At 44.9% G+C, this 23,031-nt stretch overlaps 1 protein-coding gene across 5 annotated transcripts; it reads left to right on the forward strand.

Moving 5' to 3' along the window:
* Positions 1-222: 222 nt before the first annotated feature.
* LAYN (layilin) lies at positions 223-22,138 on the forward strand. Of its 5 annotated transcripts, XM_061202551.1 has the most exons (9): positions 3,657-3,724; positions 5,650-5,851; positions 5,976-6,103; positions 8,669-8,755; positions 11,378-11,535; positions 16,602-16,634; positions 17,256-17,339; positions 19,599-19,701; positions 21,516-22,138. In XM_061202551.1, exons 5-9 carry the CDS (start codon positions 11,427-11,429, stop codon positions 21,877-21,879), a joined length of 693 nt encoding a protein of 230 aa, XP_061058534.1. In that variant the 5' UTR covers positions 3,657-3,724; positions 5,650-5,851; positions 5,976-6,103; positions 8,669-8,755; positions 11,378-11,426; the 3' UTR covers positions 21,880-22,138. The 5 variants fall into 5 exon arrangements, with proteins under 5 accessions (XP_061058533.1, XP_061058532.1, XP_061058536.1 ...); XM_061202550.1 differs by lacking the exons at positions 5,650-5,851; positions 5,976-6,103; positions 8,669-8,755 and adding exons at positions 223-464; positions 21,255-21,325 and having other exon boundaries at positions 3,427-3,724; positions 21,516-21,733; XM_061202549.1 differs by lacking the exons at positions 5,650-5,851; positions 5,976-6,103; positions 8,669-8,755 and adding an exon at positions 223-464 and having other exon boundaries at positions 3,427-3,724.
* The last annotated feature ends 893 nt before the right edge of the window (positions 22,139-23,031 follow it).

Consider the following 23,031-nt stretch of genomic DNA (forward strand, 5'->3'; position numbering starts at 1 on the left):
CAGTCTTGGACTTCCTCGTCCCCGCGCCCTGGGCAAACGCAGGATTTCCATGGGAAGCTCCAATTGGGGTGGGGAGCTGGCTCCCCTCCTGTGCTCGCTCCCCTCGGGCGGGCGGGGCGTCTGGCGCCGAGCGCGCTGGAGGAGGCCCTGGCGGGGGCGGGCCAGCCGGCGGGGCTGCCCTCCCCGCAGTGACGTCCCAGAGGGCGGAGGGGCGACGGACTGGCTCCGCGCCCTCCCCGCCTCCTCCGGGCGCCGGGTCCGTCGGTCCTCTGGAGATGCTGCTGCTGCCAGCCGTTGAAGTTGCGGAGCACGCCGCTGCCGTTCTTCCAGCTCCACCGCCGTAGCGCCCCGGCGTCCGAAGGCGCACCCGAGCCGGGCCATGCAGCCGGGAGCGGCGCCGCAGGCCGTGCTGGTGGCCGTGCTGCTGGCGGGGCTCCGGGGCGCGACGGGTCGCCTGCTAAGCGGTGAGTGCGCGCGCGCTGGGGCGGGGGCTGGTTCCCGGGCGCTGGGCTGCAGCACCCACTGCACCCCACCTAAGGCTGACCGTCCTCAGGGCCACGGTGCCTCTTCTCTGGCCCTCCGCGGAGTGGGTGGAGGGGTGGCGCCCCTGCCCCACCAGTGGACTTAGCCCTGCGGCGCCCCCTACTTGTAGAGGAGCAATCGCCCGGCTGCTGAGCCTAGCGCCGGTTCCCCGCGTGTCCTGGACCGCTCGAAGTCCGTTCCCCGCCCAGGGCTGCCAGAATACCGAGAGACGAAGGCTAGATGGAGCAGTGAGCAAACTGCCCCAGTAGGCGCCCCCTCGCTCCGCTCCACTGAGAGCGGCGCCGTAGTCCCCGGGATCCCCACGCGGGGCTTGTCCTGCCCACCAAGGAGGTCTCCTGTCCCGGGAGACGGTGCGTACAGTAGGGATTCTGGATCGGCTGTGCCGTGGGAACCGCAGCCCGTTACTCCTGGTCTCTTCTGGGGGGAGAGGATGGCAGGATCCAGCGCCTGGAATAAGAGCGCTTAGAGATCGGGAAAGAAGCCTAGTTAGCGCGGGGCAAGCCCCGCCTGACTCAGGGGAATGACTCTTTCTGCTTCCTTCCTCCTGTCGTGTCACTGCAGCCTCGGACTTGGACCTCAGAGGAGGTACAGTGCTCTGGCTCCTTGCCTCTTCCATTTGTTCTGTATGTCGAGGCGGGGGCGGTGCGGGGGGGGGGGCGGCGGCGGAGGGGATGTCCGTTCCCCTTTCTCAGGTTTCCTTGGCAGGCAACAGATTGGCCAAGAGGGATGGAGGAGAATGAAAACCTCCGCTCCGTTATCGGTGCTTCCGAAGCTGATTGAAGGGATCTAAAGTTGGTTTCAGGATGGGGTGGGGTGCAGGGTGGCAAAATGGGAGGGTAACCGAATTCAGCTGTTTGGGTGACGGCTGCACGGGCTCTGTCCTCGGTGGCCGCCCTTCCCCTTCCTGCAAATGAGAGGAGAGAAACACTTCCTGAAGGCAGGGGGACCAGATGCACCCTGGGCCTTCTTCCAGCTCTGGCTCCCTCTGGCAGTCACTGGCTGACTTGGGATGTGTGGCCAGGCTGGGCCATACAGGAAACTCATTTAAGGTGTTATGTTTTCCCTTGATAATCCAACGATGGAAAAGTGGGGACTGCCAGTAAATTCAACCCCACCTTGGGGGTGCCTGGGGCTCATTTGTTTTTCCTCTGCTGCCTCATTTGGAGCCACCTTTAAGGACTCATAAAGCTGAACTGGCCCAGCCTTCTCCCCAGGGAGCATCCCAGCCACGGCCTCTCTGGCCAGTGGTCCCTAGTCTCTCTGGAACACCTCCTTAGCGAGAATGTCCCACTTTTGAGGCCTCCTAATTTGCTGATGGAGCAGTCCTGTTAGAGTTTCCCTATTCAGCAATAGGAGAAAAGTGACAGAGAAAGGGAGAAGATGCAAAACTTTTACAATTTGTTTATTGAAAATTTCTTTACAAAAGCGATGAAAGAAGAAACTGAAAATAAGAATTCACAGGAGCTTTCCAGATTATCTGTATGTGCTCTGTTCCCATTTAAGCACTGAAAATGCAGTTAACTGCCTGTGGCCTTTTGCTCTGTATTCTGGACAATTTGGGGAATAACTAATACTATCTGGCTCTGTGCACAGTTGCAAAACAAATTAGGAAAATGAGAACTATGAGAGCTGGGAAGAGGTTCCCAAACCAAAATCCTTTATTCCTCGCTCTGTGGCAGTAATTCATACCCACAGCCCACAGACTGGCTCTCCATTGCAAGGGATTCCCCTTGTTGAAATCTGGTTTTCACTGTACATCTGGATCCAGAAACATGCTGTGTGTTCCTGTGGGTTAGGAAGCGGCAAGTGTTTCTGTATTCCCGGCACCTAGCACAGCTCCAGGCACGAGCGTACATACAATACATACTGACTTAACGAAGGAGCAATGAGGCTAATGTTTTGGGTGCAGCACGGCTTTAGGCACCCAGACACAAGCCAGGGTGGTGTGTACTGGTGAACGATTTTTTATCCGTCCTCAGTAGAATCCCATCCATTTGTCCTTGATCGTCTTTAGCCCTTCAGGTGTCAGTCAGATGAGACATATTACATGGGCTCCCAGTGCAACCTGAGCCTGTGGTGGCGTGGGGAGCAGAGTTCAGTGGTTATGGCTGTGACTTTGTAATTAGATCTGGGTTCTGACTCAAGTCATGCTACTGATAGCTTATGTGTCCTTAGCCAGACTAATTTCTCTGAGCCTCAGTTTTCTCATCTGTAAAATGGGACATAAACAATATCTACAACAGTGGATTACTATGAGTGTTCAATGAGATAAGGTATGTATGTAAATGCAAAAGCCCTTAGCATAGTACATGACACATAGTAAGAGTTCACTGAACCTTAGCTGTTGACTTTAGGCAAGACCGGTAGTAGAAAACCCCATGGATCTGATGCTTTTATCTTCTGCTTATACCATAGACTGGGTGAATATTCAGTCCTGCTACTGACACATACGCAGAGGGTTCCAGGGTAGAGGAGCCCACGCCTGACTTCAGAATGCCTCTCTTACCTGAAGGAACCCCCAAACAGAGATAACTCACTTTAAGCCACACCGTCTCCTGAGACTCCCTAATGGCATGAAAGTGTTATTTGTTTGCCTTTAAGTGAAACAATAAATCTTCACCTACCTCTCTTTTAAAGATTAATTTTAAATGTCTGCTTTTCAATAATCTGTAATGGAACAAACAAAACATGGAGTCTGAATCACTGTATCTCCATGCTGGAAGGGGTATTAATGTGCTCTGAGAGCTTAATGACACTAAAACAAACCACTGATGAGTAATCAGAATTCCTGCTGAGGGACAGCTTCATTCAGATGCCTCCAAGCATCCCTGCTCTGGTATATGTCGGGGGCACTAAAATAGGGAGGCTTCTTTTTTTCTCTAGGTCAGCCAGTCTGCCGGGGAGGAACACAGAAGCCTTGCTATGAAGTCATTTACTTCCATGATGCTTCTCGAAGACTGAACTTTGAGGAAGCCAGAGCAGCCTGCAGGAGAGATGGGGGTCAGCTAGTCAGCATCGAGTCTGAAGATGAACAGAGACTGATAGAAAAGTTCATTGAAAACCTCCTGGCTTCTGATGGTGATTTCTGGATTGGGCTTAGGAGGCGTGAAGAGAAACAAAGCAATGGCACAGCCTGCCAGGACCTTTATGCCTGGATCGATGGCAGCACAGCAACATTTAGGTAAGTGTGTGGAACTCACAGCAGCTAACTCACTTGATGTAGCTCCACAAAGAGGCAGGCTGGATCCACGGTGCCAGTCAGTGGGGAAGAGAAGGCCCAGCCAGGCAGAGCCCTGAGGGGATAGCAGTACTGGCAGAGCCACTGACCAAAGCAGTGGGGTGAAGGTGGTAAATCAGCCTTAACCTAGGCCCAGAGAGCTCTGTCCAGGAGGGTGGCCCAGAAGCATTGCTTCAGTGGCACACAATGCTCGAAGTCAGTGGTTCTGGCTACCTGGCCTTTTGGACTAGAACCCCAGCGAGAGATTTTTTTAAAATTTTTATTGGAGTATAGTTGATTTACGATGTTGTGTTAGTTTCAGGTGTACAGCAAAGTGAATCAGTTATACATACACATATATCCACTCTTTTTTATATTCTTTTCCCATATAGGCCATTACAGAGTATTGAGTAGAGTTCCCTGTGCTATACAGTTGGTCTTTATCAGTTATTTATTTTATATATACTAGTGTGTATATGTCAATCCCAATCTCCCAATTTATCCCTCCCCCCGTCCCCTTACACCCTGGTAACCATAAGTTTGTTTTCTACATCTGTGACTCTATTTCTGTTTTGTAAATAAGTTCATTTGTACCCTTTTTTTAGATTCCACATATAAGCAGTATCATATGATATTTGTCTTTCTCTGTCTGACTTACTTCACTCAGTATGACAATCTCTAGATCCATCCATGTTGCTGCAAATGGCATTATTTTGTTCTTTTTAATGGCTGAGTAATATTCCAGTGTATATATGTACCACATCTTTTATCCCTTCCTCTGTTGACGGACATTTAGGTTGCTGCCATGTCTTGGCTATTGTAAATAGTACTGCAGTGAACATTGGGGTGCATGCGTCTTTTTGAATTATGGTTTTCTCTGGGTATATGCCCAGGAGTGGGATTGCTGACCCAGTGAGAGATTGAAGGCCTGTGGGGCTGAAGGGCTCCAGACTGCAGGAAATTATGATGACAGGCAAGAAATTAGAGCCAAGATCTAATTCTCTGGATTGACCAAGAGGGGACTTAAGGAAGCCTGCAGTTTATAGGGCCCTTCTAAACCCACAGCACTGGACTCACTTCACGCACCTGCCCCCCAGCACCATGGCATTGCCATCGTCCCTCCTTAAGAAAAGCAGTGACGTGGAAGAATGTCAAAAAATATCAAAATTAAAAGGCAGACATAAGACTGGAAAAATGTTGTAAGAAATTTAACAGTTATGATCTTTTTACAATAAAGAGTTTGTATAAGTCAAAAAGCACTAAAAGTTTATATAAGTCAGTAAAACCCCAAAAGATAAAGGGGCAAAAGACCTGAGCAAACAGTTCACAAAATAGAAAATCTAACTGGTAAACAGTAATATGGGGAAAACATTTAAACTCATTTTCAATCAAAAGAAAGAAGATTAGAATATATCTTTATTACCTATTCCATTCAAGACAGCATGAAGTTCACCCATTATGCTGTTCAGATCCACACCTTCATCTAAGTTCCGGGAGTTGTTCCTCCAAGATTCTTGTGGGCCTCTCTCCTAGGAGAAACTTTAGAAAGGAAGCTTAGGAGGAACTACACTCCCCACCACTGCAGCTGGTCCCAGCGCCACAACTGATATTTATTGACCCCCCTCCTCCTCTGTCCAGTCTAGATTCCCCTCACCCTCTGTTCAGGGAGCCTCAGTGGCTCTCTTAACTTGTGACAGGACCCAGACCCTCATCCCTGAAGAGTGTGAGGCCTAGTCAACTTGCACTACTTAGGCTGGAGTGATTTCACTTTTCTGTTTACCATCAAAATTGGGCACATGAGTACCAACAGGTACCCAAGTAGATAAGCTGGGTGTCAAACATATCTCTCCCTGCCTGTAACAGCCGAGATACCCTCGCCTCATGATTAGGGTCCTGCAAAGAGAATGACTCCTCTTCTTGCCTGCTGGTCCCTGGACACAAGAATCCCCAGATGTCCAAGTGGCAGCCATTGTTCATAGTTCAGTAACACTCTTGCTGTATCTTCTGGTGGAAGGATTCCCCCAGAAGATACCAGAACCTCTAAAGCCACAGCGCTCAGCATTGCAGAGACAAGAAACACAAATTCCCCAAGTAAGTACTACCAGTGAAGGTAAGCAGGGCTACTCCTCCTTTCATAAGCTATAGCTTTACGAAATGTATTTCTTAAAGAATAAGACCTGAAAGTCAAAATTACTTCTTTATCCATGGGCTGCAGAATGGATGTTGTGGTACCAGGCATGAAAACGACACTAATCTCCTTGTACATCTCCATCAGAGCTCTTGCGTGACCAGATGCATTGTCAAGGAGCAGTAATATTTGGAAAGGAATCTTTTCTTCTGACAGTAAGTCTCAACAGTGGGCTTAAAATGTTCAGTAAATCATATTGTAAACAGTTGTGCAGTCATCCAGGCTTTGTTGTTCCCTTTATAGAGCAAAGGCAGAGTAGATTTAGCATAATTCTTAAGGGTCCTAGGATTTTTGGAATGATTAATGAGAACTGGCTTCAACTTAAAGTCACCAGCTGCATTAGTTTCTAACACAAGAGTCATCCCGCTCTTTGAAGCTTTGAAGCCAAGCATTGACTTCTCCTCTCTAGCTACGAAAGTCCTAGATGGTATCTTCCATTATAAGGCTGTTTCGTCTACACTGAAAATCTGTTGTTTAGTTTAGCCACCTTCATGAATTATCTTAGCTAGATCTTCTGGATAACTTGCTTCAGCTTCTACACCAGCATTTACTGCTTCACCTTGCATTTTTCTGTTATAGAGAGGCCTTTTTTCCTTAACCTCATGAACCAACCTCTGTTAGCTTCAAACTTTTCTTCTACATCCCTTGGCTCCCAGACCCCAGAATACTCTTGGATGACAAAGGATGATACAAAGGTCAGTGATTCAAAATGTGCACTGCATCTTGGAGGATGATGCCTCATCCTCACAAAGTATTGCCTCTAAGCTCGCGCTTCAGCTGTGTTTTCAACAAGTTCATCCATCACTCTGTCAAACTGGCAGCTTCAGGATGGGTGAATATGTGATGTGACTAGTAAATCCCCTGCCTACTCCCACATCTCCTTTGCTATAAACTAGGTTTTTTGGTCTGATGAGATCTTATTTGGAATTCTGTGCTGGTAGATCAAAGACTGTGTAAGCATTTGGATAGTGGCGCTAAGGCCTTGAGGCAAGAAAGGCAAACCCCTACCCAGATTGTATGTCTATTCCTATCAACATGAATCATTGCCCCTTCCAGGATGGAAGGAGTCCAATGTAGTCAACTTGCTACCAGATTCTAGGCTGGTCTCTGTTCCCAGCAGATTGGATGTTGGGCAGTAGCTAGATCAGCCTTGGTGAGTGGGAACAGCTACTGTTGAGCCCATGCATGGCCTCCATCCCTGCCACCATGGCTACCCTAGTATGTATCTGTTATACCAGCACTGGGGCAGCTGATAACAGGCTGGCTGACATCAACTGGCTAAGTCATTTTGTCTCCCTGGTTGTTTAGTGCCTCTTCCATGCTAGAGGCTTTTTGGTGGGCTTTAACATATGATAGATTTTCATACTTTACACCTACTCCCATATGTCTATTCACATCACTCTGTCCAAGAGCTCCTTGTCCCCAGTCTTCCACCCTTTATCCTTTTAGACTCCTAATCAACTGGCCAAGCTCTTTGCCTTTACCCCTGAGTTTTTATATAGTCTAATCTCTAATAACTTCTCTTTCTATACTAAGTGGTTAACTAGGTATATCAACTAAGCTCTGGCCATTGGGAGGATGTTTCCTTACCACTTGATCTTTCAGAACCACCTCTGAGTGGGACTGTAGTACAGCTGCTGCCCATTTGGAGTTGTACCCCCGTGCTTGGCTGACCTATCCATGAACCAAGCTTAGGCTGCCTTTATCAGCTAGTCATAAGGGATTCCTTTATGCAGCTATAGGTGTAAGCTGAGGGACAGGCTCTGGTACAACAGTGGTAGATGTCATGGCAGTCCGCTCTACCTGTTCATACAGTGCCATCTGGTCCTAAATATACCTCTTCCATCTTGTAATGAGTTGATTCCAGGCCTGCCTAATCTTTTGACTAGGTATGTCTGACAGTGTCTCTCTTACATTAAGCAAGTTGGATTGCGTGTTCTCTTGGTGCTCCTTGCCTAGTAGCAAGCCAGGAGTTGCTTTGCAAAAGGTGATTTTTTTCTCATCTATAGATGATATGGCCTTGCTGTAGAATCTTAAGGGTTTGCACTGTGATTCTCTCATTGGAGCTTGTACAGATTCTATATGGCATTATTTTTCTCACCACTGATACCTCTAATAATAGGGTCTGATGGATCATATGGCCCAAGTGGGAAATCTGCTTACATCACAGCCTAGAACTGCTTCAGAGTCCTTTTCTGCTATGGACCCCACTCAGAGACACCTGTCTTTCATGTCAACTGGTATATAGGCCAGAGGAGTATTCCCAGGTGTGAAATATGCCACCTCTAGAACTCAAAGAGACCTACCACATGCTATGCTTCCTTCTTAAAATTATTGCAAGACGCTTCAAATTATTGTGAGATGAAATAATTTGACCTTTAATTTGGAAGGGGTGTTCTGGCATTCTCTAGATCACTAGACACCTACACAGTTTCATGAAGTAGCAGGCCCCTGAATCTTCATAGCGTTTACCTCCAACCCTTGGAGCACTTGAGTCTTACTAAGGCCTCCAGTCCTTGCTCATCTGGTTCAATTAGCGTGATGTCAGCAATATGGTGGACCAGTGTGATTTTTTGCAAGCTATCCAGGCAGTCTCTTTTCACATCATATTATGACAGAGGGTAGGAAAATTAGTATAGTCCTGAGGAAAGACCATAAATGTATACTGATGTCCATTCCAAATAAATGCAGACTGTTTTCTGATTCTCTTTCTGATACAGGTGAAAAAGAATGTACTCACCAAATCTGCGGATTAGGTACCCAAGGACATGTTAATCAGCTCTAGCAAAGATACCACAAATGGCATAGTAGGTGCAATTGAGACTTCTACTTGGTTAAATTTGTGCTACTCCAGTGTCATCCTTCAGATCTGCCTGGTTTTTGCAGGAGCCAGACTAGTGAATTATATAGAGATATGACAGGGAATACCATCCTTGCATTCCCTAGGTCTTTAGGAGTGGCACTACTTTCTGTCATCTTCGCCTGGATAAGATATTGTTTTCTATTTACTACTATCTTGGAGAGGATAGGGAAGAATGCAGTTTCAGAGGCTTCCACTTGACCTTCTCCACTATTATAGCTCTTACCCCATAAGTTTTCAATTCATATATTTTTGGACTGGGGAATGACCACTGGATGGGTCCCACTGTGAGCTGGTCCTCATCTCAGAGAGAAAGCAGTGAGTGGTCCTGAAGAGAGATCTTAGTCATCTTCCCAGGAATTGAACCTGGGTAGCCTGGATGAAAACCAGGAATCCTAGCCGCTTGTCCACCAGGGGCTAGAGGCTAGAAGCAAAGTTCCCCTAGCTCTTACCCACACTGGAAAATGCATTTCTCAAGGAGGCAAAAACTGTAAAAGCAGGTACAAAGTTTATTATTGGAGACACAGCATAACATGTGACAGAGCACACAGAGAAGCAGTTTGTTTATTTAAGACAGAAGCAAGGCAGAAATACACACCCAGAGAGAAAGGGTTCGGGCATCCTCTCTAATGAGGAGGAGTGCGGTAAAGAGGTGATTTAAATCACTAATATAGGATAGTCCTTCTGGGTCTTTGTTTGCCTTTGGCCAATTATCTTCTTCTTTCACACCTGACCAGTCCTAGGACACTCCCTAATATGCATGCGCAACTTTTTGCTAAGATGGATTCCACCACAGAGGCCTGTGGGGATATGTCCACACTTATTATGGGGTGGCGCCCCCTCCCGTTTTGACCCTCAAGGAGCCTTTCTGTGCATGTGCAGACAAAGAAGTTTTCCTTGACCTCAGGAGTGGTCATCTTATCTCTTTATTCCTGCAGAGCTCAGCTTCTGCCACTAGCTTTGTCCTTGGAGTGTCTGGGTGAGAACAAAGCTTCAATTTTATTCCACTTGACAAACACCAGCTGTCCAGCCCAGGGGCCCATCTATCTCCTACTTCAGTCCTGGGCCAGAACTCCATTTAATACTTGGCCTCAAAATGCTCCCACTCAAAAGGGTAGTCTTAATGACACTTCAAGTCTTTGGGTATCAGTGTTAACTTGCACCCTGTGTCCAGCAGTCTTTGTAATATTTGGGTATTCCTCTTTCCCCAGTGTATGGTTACTTGAGTAAATGGCCATAGGTCCCTTTGGGAGAATAGAGGAAATTACCATGTGCACCTACTGTGGTGTTGCAGGGTCTTTCCTCCTTCTAGCAGTGAGTTCCAAGCCTGAAAGCTGGCTCAAGTCCAGAAACTAGATGCCAGGCATAATATTCCAACCATTCCATCATCTGTGAAATAAAATAACATAAAGCCATAGAGCCAGTGGGGAGGAGAACAGACAAGCAGGAGGTCTACCAACAGGGTTGGAAAATTGCCTGGAGGTGACTAATGAGGTGCAGAGCCCAGCCCCAGTCAGGATCTCCAGCTCTCCAGGCAGTGTCCAAGCAGCCTCGCAAGTTCAGCTATCATCCAGGCAAATTCAACCCGGTGGATTCAGCAGAGGATTTTCCTTTCGGTGAACCGCAGCACAAGACTCGAGCAGAGCCATGTGAGGGTGCTACACAGAGAGCTGTCTCCTAAGGAGGGGCTCTGACAAGAGCTAGGCAGAGCAGCAGGGCTTATCTAAATAGGCTGAGCATCAGGGCAGATCTGGGCCCCCGAAGGAAACTGCTTAGGTGAGTAACCAGGCGAACTACAAAGCCCAGCCCTGAGTCAGCACATGGGGTGGGTGCTCGCAGCATTTAAACTATCGATGGACTCTAAGGCTTTAACCTGGCACCCACATATCCAACTGGGTGGCAGCATCATTTAATTTCAAGTACCATTGGGGCTGCTAGTGTACCCCATCCAGGAGCTAGGGAGACAAAGACAAGAAATCAGGCGGCAGAGGCTGACAGAAGGGCTCATCAGCCTGATGAAGTAGAAACAACTTCAAACCTGAAGAAGACTACTTGGGCCTCCTGCTTTTGCCCCCACCCCATCTCTTGCTTTGAAGCCTCTCCATGTTGGAAAGTCTTGCTCAGATGCTTGAATTTTCTATCCGCTCCTCAGAGCTAGGAAGGCAGCTATGGCTGTTGAAAAGCATGGGGAGATGGAAACAGGGCAAGCTCTGGATGAGATAAGCCATGCCTCTTTCAGTGCATCTGATTTCTAAAAAAAGAGAAACAAAACCCAGTTAGCCAACAGCAAAAAAGAAATAAGATCATCCAGACTGGCCCTGCTGGCTGCTTTTTCTCATAATTCCTTTGCAGACATTATATGGTAATATATTCCTCCCTGCAAAGGCAAATGTCAGATGATTGATTGTGATGTCCGTATTAGAAAGCGTGGTTCTACTTACTGGAAGCACTTCACTTCCTCCCTGTCTCTTAAGCTCCTGGCTCAGTGGAACATGATAGGAAAACAAAGGCTTTGAAGTCTTGTGGTATCCTTCTCCAGTTGCCTCCACTGTTGACCCCTTTCCTACAGGAACTGGTATGTGGATGAGCCTTCGTGCGGCAGCGAGGTCTGCGTGGTCATGTACCATCAGCCATCAGCACCCGCCGGAATCGGGGGCCCCTACATGTTCCAGTGGAACGACGACCGATGCACCATAAAGAACAATTTCATCTGCAAATATTCCGCTGGTAATGAATCCTCTCCCAAGTTATATGGCTGAATTCTCAACCTCCTCTCTCATTTCATAAGCAGCTGCTGGTTCCAAGAATTTGTCACGTGGTCTCTGAGAAAGCTTGTTGCAAATGCCAGCAGTGTTAAACATTGGGAGTTCTTGTGAAGGGAGATGTAGTGACACTTCCTCACTGAGGAGTAATTCTAGCACAGGAGAGGGGTATTAGATGCTAAGAGAAGGGATGAAGAAATGAAAGGGTCTAATTTATGTATGATAAGGCAAGAATGAGAACTTCAAGAAACAAAAAGCCCTCCAAGTGGACAATTATAATTCTTATTCTTTCCGGATTTGAGGTTGTATGCTGTAGGAGCTTGGAATACAGTAAGTCCCTACATACGAACCTTCAAGTTGCGAACTTTCAAAGATGCGAACCTACATTTGCATGTCCAGTCCCGTAAGTTAGTTCACGTGTCTGGCGTACATTGTCACATGCGCGCATCCCCTACAAGTGGTTGTGCTTTTGTGTACTTTACTGTACAGTACTGTGTAGAGTATAGTAGTACAGTATCTTTATTTCAAGCCCAGGATGTCCTGAAGCAAGTGTAAAAACAGTGGTGATGTAGCTGGTACTGTACTGTACTGTAAGATTTAAAGTGTACTGTACTGTAAGATTTAAAATGTTTTTGTTAACGTTTTCTGTTTGTTTTTTATGTATTATTTGTCTGAAAAGTATTATAAGCCTATTACAGTACAGTACTATATAGCCGATTGTGTTAGTTGGGTACCTAGGCTAACGTCATTGGACTTACAAACGTGCTCTCCGAACGGAACTCGTTCGTATGTAGTGGACTTACTGTAAAGAAGAAATATGAAAGGAAGCTGGCCATTGTTCCTGCAAGTCTTCTACCAGCCACGTGACATTATTTTCTGGGGCTTTAAGGAAACAGAATAATGACCAGAGGAAGTAGATGATAAAATACACCAATTTTACTGACACTGGGCAGATAGAAGTCACTTTGATTAGCAGGCTTAAACTCCTTAGGGCACCCTCTAAATGCATGCCTTGCAAATTTAATTGGCGTTTGCTTCTAAATCTGTGAAGGGTTTTGAATTGGCTACAAGCCTATAGTCTCACTGTGCTGAGGTTTCCCAAACTCCTCCATTATGTTGGACTTCGATCTAAACGTGAAGCGATTTTTGATCTGCTACTGAAGTTTCTCACCTCCCTGAAGCCAACTGCTTGACCCCAGTTCTGCATCCTTTCCTGACAGAAGTAGAATGACTTGTTAGTTACATCTATTGAGGGACTAAACAATCCTGTCATTTTTAAATTGTTGGAATTTGACTGTGCTTTTGCTGCTAAAGTTGTTTTTCCTCCCTCTTCACCCCTTCGGATGAATTCTCTCCAAAGACCTGGCCTTCCCCACCATACAGAGTTGTCTCAGGCAGGGAGCTTGCAAGGACTGAGGCTGGCTTAGCAGGGCACATTTTTAGAGCAATTAAAGCAAGGCACTTGTTACAAACTGGCTGCCCCATCACTTTTGTTCCTTATATCCTATTATCTCCATGATTTAAAATGTAGTACTTCTTAAATATTTTTTGAAATGTGAGATTTTGACATTTGTTTTCATTCCCTTTTATTTTTGGACTTTGAACCTAGTTAGGTTTTTTTTTTAATCATAATCTTTATTAATTTTGCTACTGCCTGATTTAGACTGAGTCCTGGCAGGAAAAAGATGGCCCACTCAAAGAGTTTAATGAGAAGAATAAAGTAAAATGATATTTGCCAAGGTGTGGGCACAGAGCATGAGATGGTGAACTGCCCAGGAATTAGCTACAATGGGAAGTTGTTACTACCCCTAGGTTTCAAGGAGCAAGGGGAGGGACTCCAGAGAAAGCTTGGAGTCATGGAAGAGGAGCCACCCAACAGGAGCTGTAACCAGAGAACACAGCTACTGTCAAACCACAGTGACGTGGGAAGGGGGCCTGGGGAATAACTACCAGGACCCCTCTCTTCTCCTACCCTCTAATCTCCTGCTTCTGCCTCCTACTGGTTAAGTCCAATCAAGAGCCAAAGGACAGGACTTCCCTGGTGGTGCAGTGGTTAAGAATCCACCTGCCAATGCATGGATACATGGGTTTGAGAAGGTCCGGGAAGGTCTTTCCTGGTCTGGGAAGATCCCACATGCTGCAGAGCAGCTAAGCCCTCACGCCGCAACTACTGAGCCCGCGTGCTGCAACTACTGAAGCCTGCATACCTAGAGCCCATACTCCGCAACAAGAGAAGCCACCGCAGTGAGAAGCCCACACACCCCAATGAAGAATAGCCCCCGCTCTCCCACTCTCTGCAACTAGAGAAAGCCCGCGCACAGCAGCGAAGACCCAACGCAGCCAAAAAAAAAAAAAAGAGCCAAAGGACAAGGGAGCCGCAAGACACAGTCCATAGACGTCAGCCTCCCAGGACACAGAGAAGGACCAAGAATAGATCCAGCAGAGAGAAGTGGGCACACGGAGAAAGACTAACACATTGCCTTTACGTGGCCCCCCTCCTCAGGATAAGTTCACACACCTCAGCACGCCATAAAAAATTGGCTTGATCAGACCCTTGCCTGTCTCCAGCCCCAGTTCTTACCACTCTTATTCCTCCCCCATCCCATTCCCCTCTGCCCTCTGTGAAGTTCCCCAAGAGCTCTTAACTGCTGTTTCCAGTGCTTGGAACACCCTTCCCTCTTTCCCGGTCAGCTCATTCTCAGCCTTCAGGTTCAGGTTAAACATCACCTTCTCTCATCACAACCCAGTGCAGTAGGTGATCCTTGATGATAATGATGACGATGACAATGGTGATTTTCTATAAGGGGCGTTATTAGGACAATCTGCAGAATTTGAATAAGATCTGTAGATTGGTTAATACTATATATATCAATGTTGATTTCTTGGTTTTGATAATTGTACTATGGTTATGTTAGAGTATTGCCCCCCTCTCCCATCTTAAATACACACTGAAGTATTTAGGGAGTAAAGGGTAACTATGGCTGCAACTTATTCTCAGGAAAAAAGTTATGGATGTGTCTGTATGTGAATATATATATGTGTATGTGTGTGTGTGTGTGTGTGTGTGTATAGATTTAGATATAGACTTGTAGATATAAATATATAGCATATATATAAAGAGAGAGACAGAGAATAATTATATAAATGAAACGTGATAAAATGATAACATTTTGGTGAAGGATACATGGGAATTCTTTGTACTAATCTTGCAAATTTCCATAAATCTGAAATTATTTCCAAATAAGAAGTTTTAAAAAATCACTTCCTCTGGGAAGCATCCAGGGCCCCTCAAAACTAGGTTAAGTGTTCCTCCTATGAGGATCATAACACCTCACACACACAGTACTTTAACTGCCTGTTTACAGGTTTGTCTCCTTCACTATATGGTTGGCATGAGGTCTGGAAATATACATGTTTGACCAGTTAATCCCTGCGCTTGATGGGCTAGGGGAAGGTCACACAGTATGGTTGCAACAGGATGGCACAACATCCCATTATACCAGAGGGCAAGGGACAGGTTGAAAGATAGCATCTAAAACTAGATTTGACAACATGACCACATAGAGTAGGTGGCATGCTAGCCAGATCTGATCACTTGATTCCTCCTGGGGTGTGCTAAAGGCATAGACGCATTCAGTGGAAATCAGAGACAAATCATCTGAGGCCATGTGTCACAGACCATGGCAGCAACTGATGGAAGTGCTGCGTTAATTTGCCATGTTCACTGCAGTTTTGCCCAGTGGATTGAACTATGGAGGGACAAGAAAATGACTACATCGTGTAATGTCTTTGAATATATGATGTATTGCAATATATCACAAAATTAATGTGTTAATATTCTCCTGTACTTCCACATTTTATTGCCATCCTGTAGAATATAAGTTCCTTAGAGGGCTGGGACTACTTTTCACTTGCTATTGTATCTCTAATACCTAGCACAGAGTTTGTCTCCTTGTGATTTTAATTTTTCATTTGAATTTTTTAAATTAAAATCCCAGTTCAGCTACTTATTAGCTGTGAGATTTGAGCAAGGTGTTTAATCTCCCTGTACCTGAGTCTCCTTGTGTGCAAATTCAGAACAGCACTTACCTCATAAGGCTATTATCAGGATAAATTGTGTTTGTTTTTAATAAAACATTTAGAGCATGATGCTGTTTCTATCATATAGCAGACATTTTTAATAAATAAATGGATTTGCATCATCTCTACAGACACGCACACACACACACACACACGATTAAAAGTTTCCTTTCTGAATAAAACTTCAGAATAGCTTTGACATCCTGGCCTTAGGACTGTGAATTCTAAAATTTTGACCTTATGGACCCTGACACTCTGATCCCAGAGCATCTGATCAGCGTAGAGTCACCGCCAGTACAAAAGGCTGACACACTTTCAGCCAAAAATAAAAACATTGATGTAGGTTGTCTGTGCAGCCTGACTCTCCTGAGGTTCTTAGAAATATTTTAAATGACTCGTGTTCTAGATCACCAGGCTCTGCCTTGGGGCTGGCCGTGGTCTACTTAGTCCTAGGCCACTTCCACTGCTTGGAGATCAGTGTTTGTTGCTCTAAAATATCCCCAATAGGAATTGATCAAATGTCTTGGATTGCTTTACAACAGTTCAGGCCTGGGTGTAGCCAGGGAAGAGTGGGGATTATTGTTGAAAGCAGATTAGCCATACATTCCTAAGAGTTAAAGCTGCATGATGGTACATAGGGGTTCATTATACCGATCTTTCCACTTTTGCGTATATTTGGAAATTCTCATATTTAAAACTTTCAGTTTTAAAACTAAAAAGTTTACTTTTTAAAAAAGAAAAAAGTGCCCAAGTAAAGCTGGGGAAAGGCTAGTCTTTGTGCAGAAGAGATTCTTTGGACTTACTAACCCGGTTTCTAGTGTCTGATAATACTAAATGAAATTTGTTGGACAACTGAATGAACAGATAAATGGATGCCATGCTCTGGCCAACTTCATTCAGATGGCATGGGAATTTACTTATTACTCTCATTCTTGTTTCTTTCTGCTATAGAGAAACCAACAGCTCCTTCTACAAGGCCTGGAGGTAAGACTGTCAATTGAGATTTGAGTTAATTTGGGCTGTTTCACAGGTTTAGAAGCTTTTCATAGGTTTAGAACCACATGTTCTTTAAACCAGATTATTCAGCAGAAAGACCACTGGTGTTAACCCTGACCCTTTGGACAGGTATATGCCACACCGGACATGACCAGTAGTTCATTAATCTCACTAGCGTTGTCTTTCTCTCAAATATCTGAAAAGTAATAGTTGCAAGTTCAGTTTGGGATGTTACTTGTCATTACTGACAATATGAAAGGAATAATCCAATCTAATGATCCAAGAAGCAAGTCAAACTGATAATTTATGGTCCTAGAAGTGAGTCATTGGCCCTTCCCCTTGGCACTTCAGTACTTTATGGGCCTTGATGTCAGCTGCCTGCTGGCTGTGTCCGTACATGACTCTTGGCAGCAAGTCTCACTAGAAAGATAAAGACAAGTAAACCTCTAGGTCAGCAAATTCAATTCTTTACTTCCCTGTGTTTATGAACGGCACTGGTCACAATGCTGGTGCTTCTTGGCATCCCACCCTGAAGCTGGTAGGACCTCAGAGAATATCTGGATTTTGATGCCTTTCTCCAGGTTCTCAAGTCCATGTGTCTCTCTCCAGGTGAAGGAACAGAGCCAGCAATGCCCGTACTTCCAGAAGACACAGAGAAAGAAGATGCCACAGAAACACTGAAAGAAAGCAAAGGTATGTACAGAACTCTCCCAGAGAAAAATAGATAATAGGACTCTCTTGATCACGAATTCCCCATGATTATATACCCTACTTTGTTCTTTCCCACAGCTACTTAAAAATGGAACCAGACAGAGCACTTGTGACTTTGTAAAAACTGCATTATATGTTAGATTTTGTCAGTGAAATACACAAATGGAGCTATCCTAAGACAACTGGGGCGATTAGACAAGACAGGAGGTAAAAAAAAAAATCTGCATGAAGACAGATGAGGCTTGAGAACCTCCCAGAAGTTGTTTGGGGGGAGGGGAACTAGAGAATGGATGTAGAGAAATAAGAGCAGAAAGACCCAGGCCATGATTAATATTTCTTTACAAGACAAATAGAGGCAATGGACATAAAAGATAAAAGAAAATGGAGTGATAAATTGGAGTGCTAATGGACTTTCAACCTCAACTCTCACCTTGAGTTTCAAGAGGGAGATCAGGGCTGGTTACTAGACTTATCATGGTGATCATTTCATAATGTATGCAAATGTCAAATCAATATAGAATACAATCGAAACTAACATAATATTATATGTCAACTATATTTCAATTAAGACAAAAAAGAGAAAGATCTGAGTTTTTGTCACTGGGCAATTTTTTTAAAAACACTTAATTTTTCAGTTTAGTTATTTGCATAATAGAAGTAATAACATTTTTCTCACCTACCTGAGAGCATTTCTGTGTCCATAAAATGAAACAGGATATTACAGTACTGCAATTCAGTTGTGACACTAGTCACCCCATGTTAGCACAGACCCTACAGGTTAAGGGCTCAGTCCCCAGCAAGACTGCCCTCACTTCAGATATCAGCCACAAGTTCAGGGGTCCCCAGGCCACCCACACTTCTAATCGACCGGCTACAATTCCAGGGAGTGCCCATGACCCCATCACGTTCAATCATTCACTAGAACAACTTACAGAACTCAGGAAAACACCGTACCTATGACTATGTTTTATTATAAAGGATACGAATCTAGGAGCAGCCAAATGAAACACATACAGTAAGGTCTGGGAGGGTCTCGAATGGGGACTCTCTCTGTCCTCTCCCTGTGGATTCAGGATGCCTAATTACCTTCCTGGCAAATCAACATGTTCACCAGCCAGAAAGCTCCACTGCGCTTTGGTGTGCAGAGATTTTATTAAGGTCTCATTACGCAGCACAGTTGATTTGATCATTGGCCGTGTAACTGAACTCACCCCCTAGGCCCCACCAGCCCCCATCCTGAGACATCTCTGTCGGTATAAACTCTGATCTGGTCTGAAGGGCTCATGGATAAGGAAGTTACTCCTATTTCTGAGAAATGCCAAAGATTTAGAGCCTCCTGCCCAGGTACCAGGGAAAAGCCCAGTCAAATTCTTTATCATACAACAGATGTAATGTGTGAAAATGCTTTTTAAAAACTCCAAAGTGCTGTGCAGCGGTGGGTGGCATTTTTATTGTTCATTGTTACTACGGTGGTATTTAAAGTAGGTTTTGTTTTGAGGTTTCTTTTTGGTGGTTGTCGGGTTTGTAGCCTCACAGAAAAACAAAGCCACAACCTCTGGATGGTTGGGAATCTTAACCAGTAGGAGTAGGAAAGGGATCAGTCCCCAATCATTGATTCCTCCCGAAGCCCCTTGAGGGAAAATTCTCTGGTTCTAAGACTTAAGTCTTAGGAAAGGTAAGAATGGTAGATCTCTAAGTGCCCTCCACAGTCACTGCTCATGGGCCCAACCGGATCCAGTTAGCAGTCAGAAACGTCAGTAAGGGTCTACAGTCTGATTCATGTGTTACACGTGACCTTCTCATTCCTGGCAATAACACCGAGACTTCTGGCTTGTTTCTTTTTACCTCCCTCTCCCCGATCCCACCTTGGAAACTACTGTTTCTGTCCTTAGAGTCAAAGACATCAGCACCCCCAAGCAGCCTCAGCTTTGTTAACAGAGAGGAAGAACGAGAAAAGGGATAATCTCTTTCGTCTGAAAAAAATGTTTAATTAACAAAACTGACCATCTTATATTTTGCAAGAGACCCAAAAATGTAAACTTCTTTTCTCTCTATTACTTCAGATAATAGGACAGGTAGAAAAGCCTCATTTATTGAAACTGGAAGACTTTGCTCTCTGGGTAACTATTTCCTTCCAGAATGCGCTCCTTGGAATGCTCTGTGTTGATTATGCTTTTTTAAGCCTGTTTTGAAGCACACAGAAACACCACTAATGCTGATAATGTGTGCTTTTCTTTTCAGAAGCTGCCTTGAATCTTGCCTACATCCTAATCCCCAGCATCCCCCTTCTCCTCTTCCTTGTGGTCACCACAGGTGTATGTTGGGTTTGGATCTGTAGAAGGAGGCAAGTAAAACCTTCATCATGTAAACCTTTGTGTTTTCTGACCTCTTCAAGATTTGGACTTCATTAAAAGCCGTGGCAGCTCCAAGAGAATCACTTCTACAGATTTGAGAGTAAATTTTCTGATGGGCTCAGGGCACTCAGAAGTACTAAGCATTGTGCTTAGCTGTGATTAAGAGAGTGATCTTACATTCTTTAATTTTTGTGTGTGTGGAAGATTTTAAACGACTTGAGGGGTGAGACCGTGTTATTCATCTGTGCATCCACACATCACTCAGCAAAGTGCTCTCATGCATGTATGCGCTCACTCCAGGAATGCTTGTTGGGTGAGTGAAGGAATGAATAGTGAGCCCTCTGAAAACGACTGTTCCAAAGCCTGGCAAACCACTGATGCTAAACCACTTAATTCAAAATGAAATAGCCAAATCCTTTTAATTGACTTTTAATTGAATTCACAAGTGTAGATTGCTACAAAATAGCTGCACTAAGTAGCCTAAAGCACCTCTGTTAGTGGATCATGTGCCACCATTTTTGAGGTAACCAGAGGTCTTCTCAGCTACCTTTTTATTCCCCATCATCATGGTCTACATAGAAGAAGGAAAGCAAAGGTACAGTTTAAGACTTGACTCCCTTTGATGACCAATTTAAGATAAACTAGTAAGATTCCAATGTAGACCCTACTTCATTTAATAATAACTTCCTTATAGGATTATTAGAAGAATTAAAGCAGTTAATATATGCAGAATAAGTATATAGTAAGCACTCAAAAATGTTATCTCTTCCTATGATCATTTTCATTGGTTAATTCCTTTTAACCTAAAAATAGAATTCAGTTCAAAAACTTGCAAATATATTTTCTAACTGCTTACTCTGTGGTTGGGTCTTGATTTCCCTCCCTTATCTATCTATTTAGCACCTCACCACAATGTGGGATTGTGGCTTTGAAGCTGGAGTCTATCTCGGGGTTTTAACCGTTTTTGTGCCACAGACCCCTGTAGCAGTCTGGTGAAGCCTATGGAGCCCTTCCCAGAACAATATTTTTACATGCATAAAATAAATTACACTGGATTACAAGGGAAGGAATAATGCTGTTATATAGTTTAGCAAAATATTTCCAAAAATTAATGTGAAACAGTAATACACGTGCTCCTTTATTAATGCTTCTTTATTTAGTGGTGAGTTTAAGTATCATAATACTGAAGTAGAGATGAGCATAAAATATTTTAAGACATCTTAAGTAATAACTGTGATGTGATATGAAAATATCTATGATTTCTGTTGGTGAGCAAGTCAAGATATTACTAGTGGGAATTCCCTGGCGGTCCAGTGGTTAGGACTCCGTGCTTTCACTGCCGAGGACCGGGTTCGATCCCTGGTGGAGGAACTAAAATCCCACAAGCCGAGTGGTGCAGCCAAAAAGAAAAACACAGAAACAAAAACAAAAACAAAAAAAGCTATTACTACTCAGGTTAACTGCCCACATTCAAAACTGAAGGACAAGCTCCATTTCACTTAGAGATGGATTTTTTTTAAATGCGGTATTTTCCCCCATGCAGTTCTATCCATGGACCCTCTGGAGGCTCTGGGGATCCCAGAATCATCACCTCCGTTCTGTGCTCTGGCAGCAGTGAGTGATAGATACATAACAACACTTTCCTCTTTTATTCCCACCCCACCCGAAACCTTGACCTGTAGGTTGAGGCAGGTGAGAAGCACAGCGTAGTGACTGCCCAGAATGACTCCCTCCTGCCTGCACAGGGGCACAGGGATGTTCTCAGTCCCCTTGTCCACTGAGCCCTGGTTCTCTTTACTCCTAGGAAACAGGGGCAGCCAGGGCCCAGCACGAAGGAGCAGCGCCCCACCTGGCCCGCTCCTCAGCCGGGGAACAGCCCAGACCTGGAGGTTTACAATGTCATACGAAAGCAGAACGAAGCTGATCTAGCCGAGACCCGGCCGGACCTGAAGAATATCTCATTCCGAGCGCGCTCGGGAGAGGCCACTCCCGACACCGTGTCTTGTGACTATGACAACGTGGCCATGAACCCATCCGAAAGCGGGTTCTTGACGCTGGTGAGCATGGAGAGTGGCTTCGTGACCAACGACGTTTATGAATTCTCCCCAGACCGAGTGGGAAGGAGCAAGGAAGCCGAGTGGGTGGAAAATGAAATATATGGTTATTAGGATGCATGATCGAACCCTGAACTGACAAGAATAAGAAAGAAGAGAGAAGCAAAAGTCTATTTTCTATAAGGAAATCCCTCAGAAGGTCTGTGAAAGTGCTCAGATCAGGTCCTGGGGGTGAGCATGAGAGCCCCTGTTGGACCCGCAGTTCGGGCTATATCCCTTATCCCAGTCCCTCACCTGGCTGGAACTTCTGAGAAAGCACCTTGTCCAGCGTCTGGCACATAATAGAAAGTAAACAACTGATTGTTACAACTGACTTTCAAGGGACAGTGCTTTCACTGGGGGGGCGGGGGGGAGCTGCTGTGGAGCTTGGGAAACCAGCCTCTAGGTTCTGTTTCTCTTGCTCTGTACAGCAGCAAAGCATCATCACAAAGAGACAGAAAAGTACAGAATCTTTTCAAAGCCCGCCTATGCCAGCCTCGAGCTGGGCTGCACATCAGCAATTCTTATATCTATTTTTTTCGAAGAATCAAATCAAATAAAAAGCAGGAAACAGAATGTTAGTCAGTCTGTGTCTACAGCCCTTCCTCTGCATGTGGCCTCTGGGGACCTTTTTTTCTTTTTCCTGACATCCAAACTTGGAAATATCTAACTTGGAAACACTTTAGAAACTGAAAATGAAGGTTGAATCTAGGCTTCTCAGCTTATTTGTGTACCCAGCCCTGTTCCTGCACGTTGTTCTGTTTGTGTGTTTTACTGCAGCATCAACATAGCATTAGTAATAACGCTAACGATTTTACCTTTTTGTTTTCGGGATCTGACTATTTCAAAAACTTTTGGACTCAAATGCAGAGAAAAGTCACCTAACATCAGTCATTTACCAGATGAAGTTCTGAAGGTCATTGTTTAAATCACCAACAACATCCCGCTATCAGCTTAATAATCTTATTATTTTAACCATTCCTCATATGTCTTGTTTTCAAATAGTCTGTAACTTTGCCTGACACCTGGAGCCCCAATCTAGACAGAGTAAGCTCGTCTGGGTCGGAGCAGTATCAAATGTAGTGGATTCTAATCAGTGCCAATTACCTGCCTTACCGAGGCAGGGAGCAGGGTGGATAACAAAAACATTATTTATGCCTGCTTCAGGGAAGTGTGTTCTGTGGCGGTAACAATATTTCAAGCAAAAGGAGTGACCATATAGTCTGA

Source organism: Eubalaena glacialis, chromosome 10 (assembly GCF_028564815.1).
Source record: "Eubalaena glacialis isolate mEubGla1 chromosome 10, mEubGla1.1.hap2.+ XY, whole genome shotgun sequence".
Lineage (NCBI taxonomy): Eukaryota > Metazoa > Chordata > Mammalia > Artiodactyla > Balaenidae > Eubalaena > Eubalaena glacialis.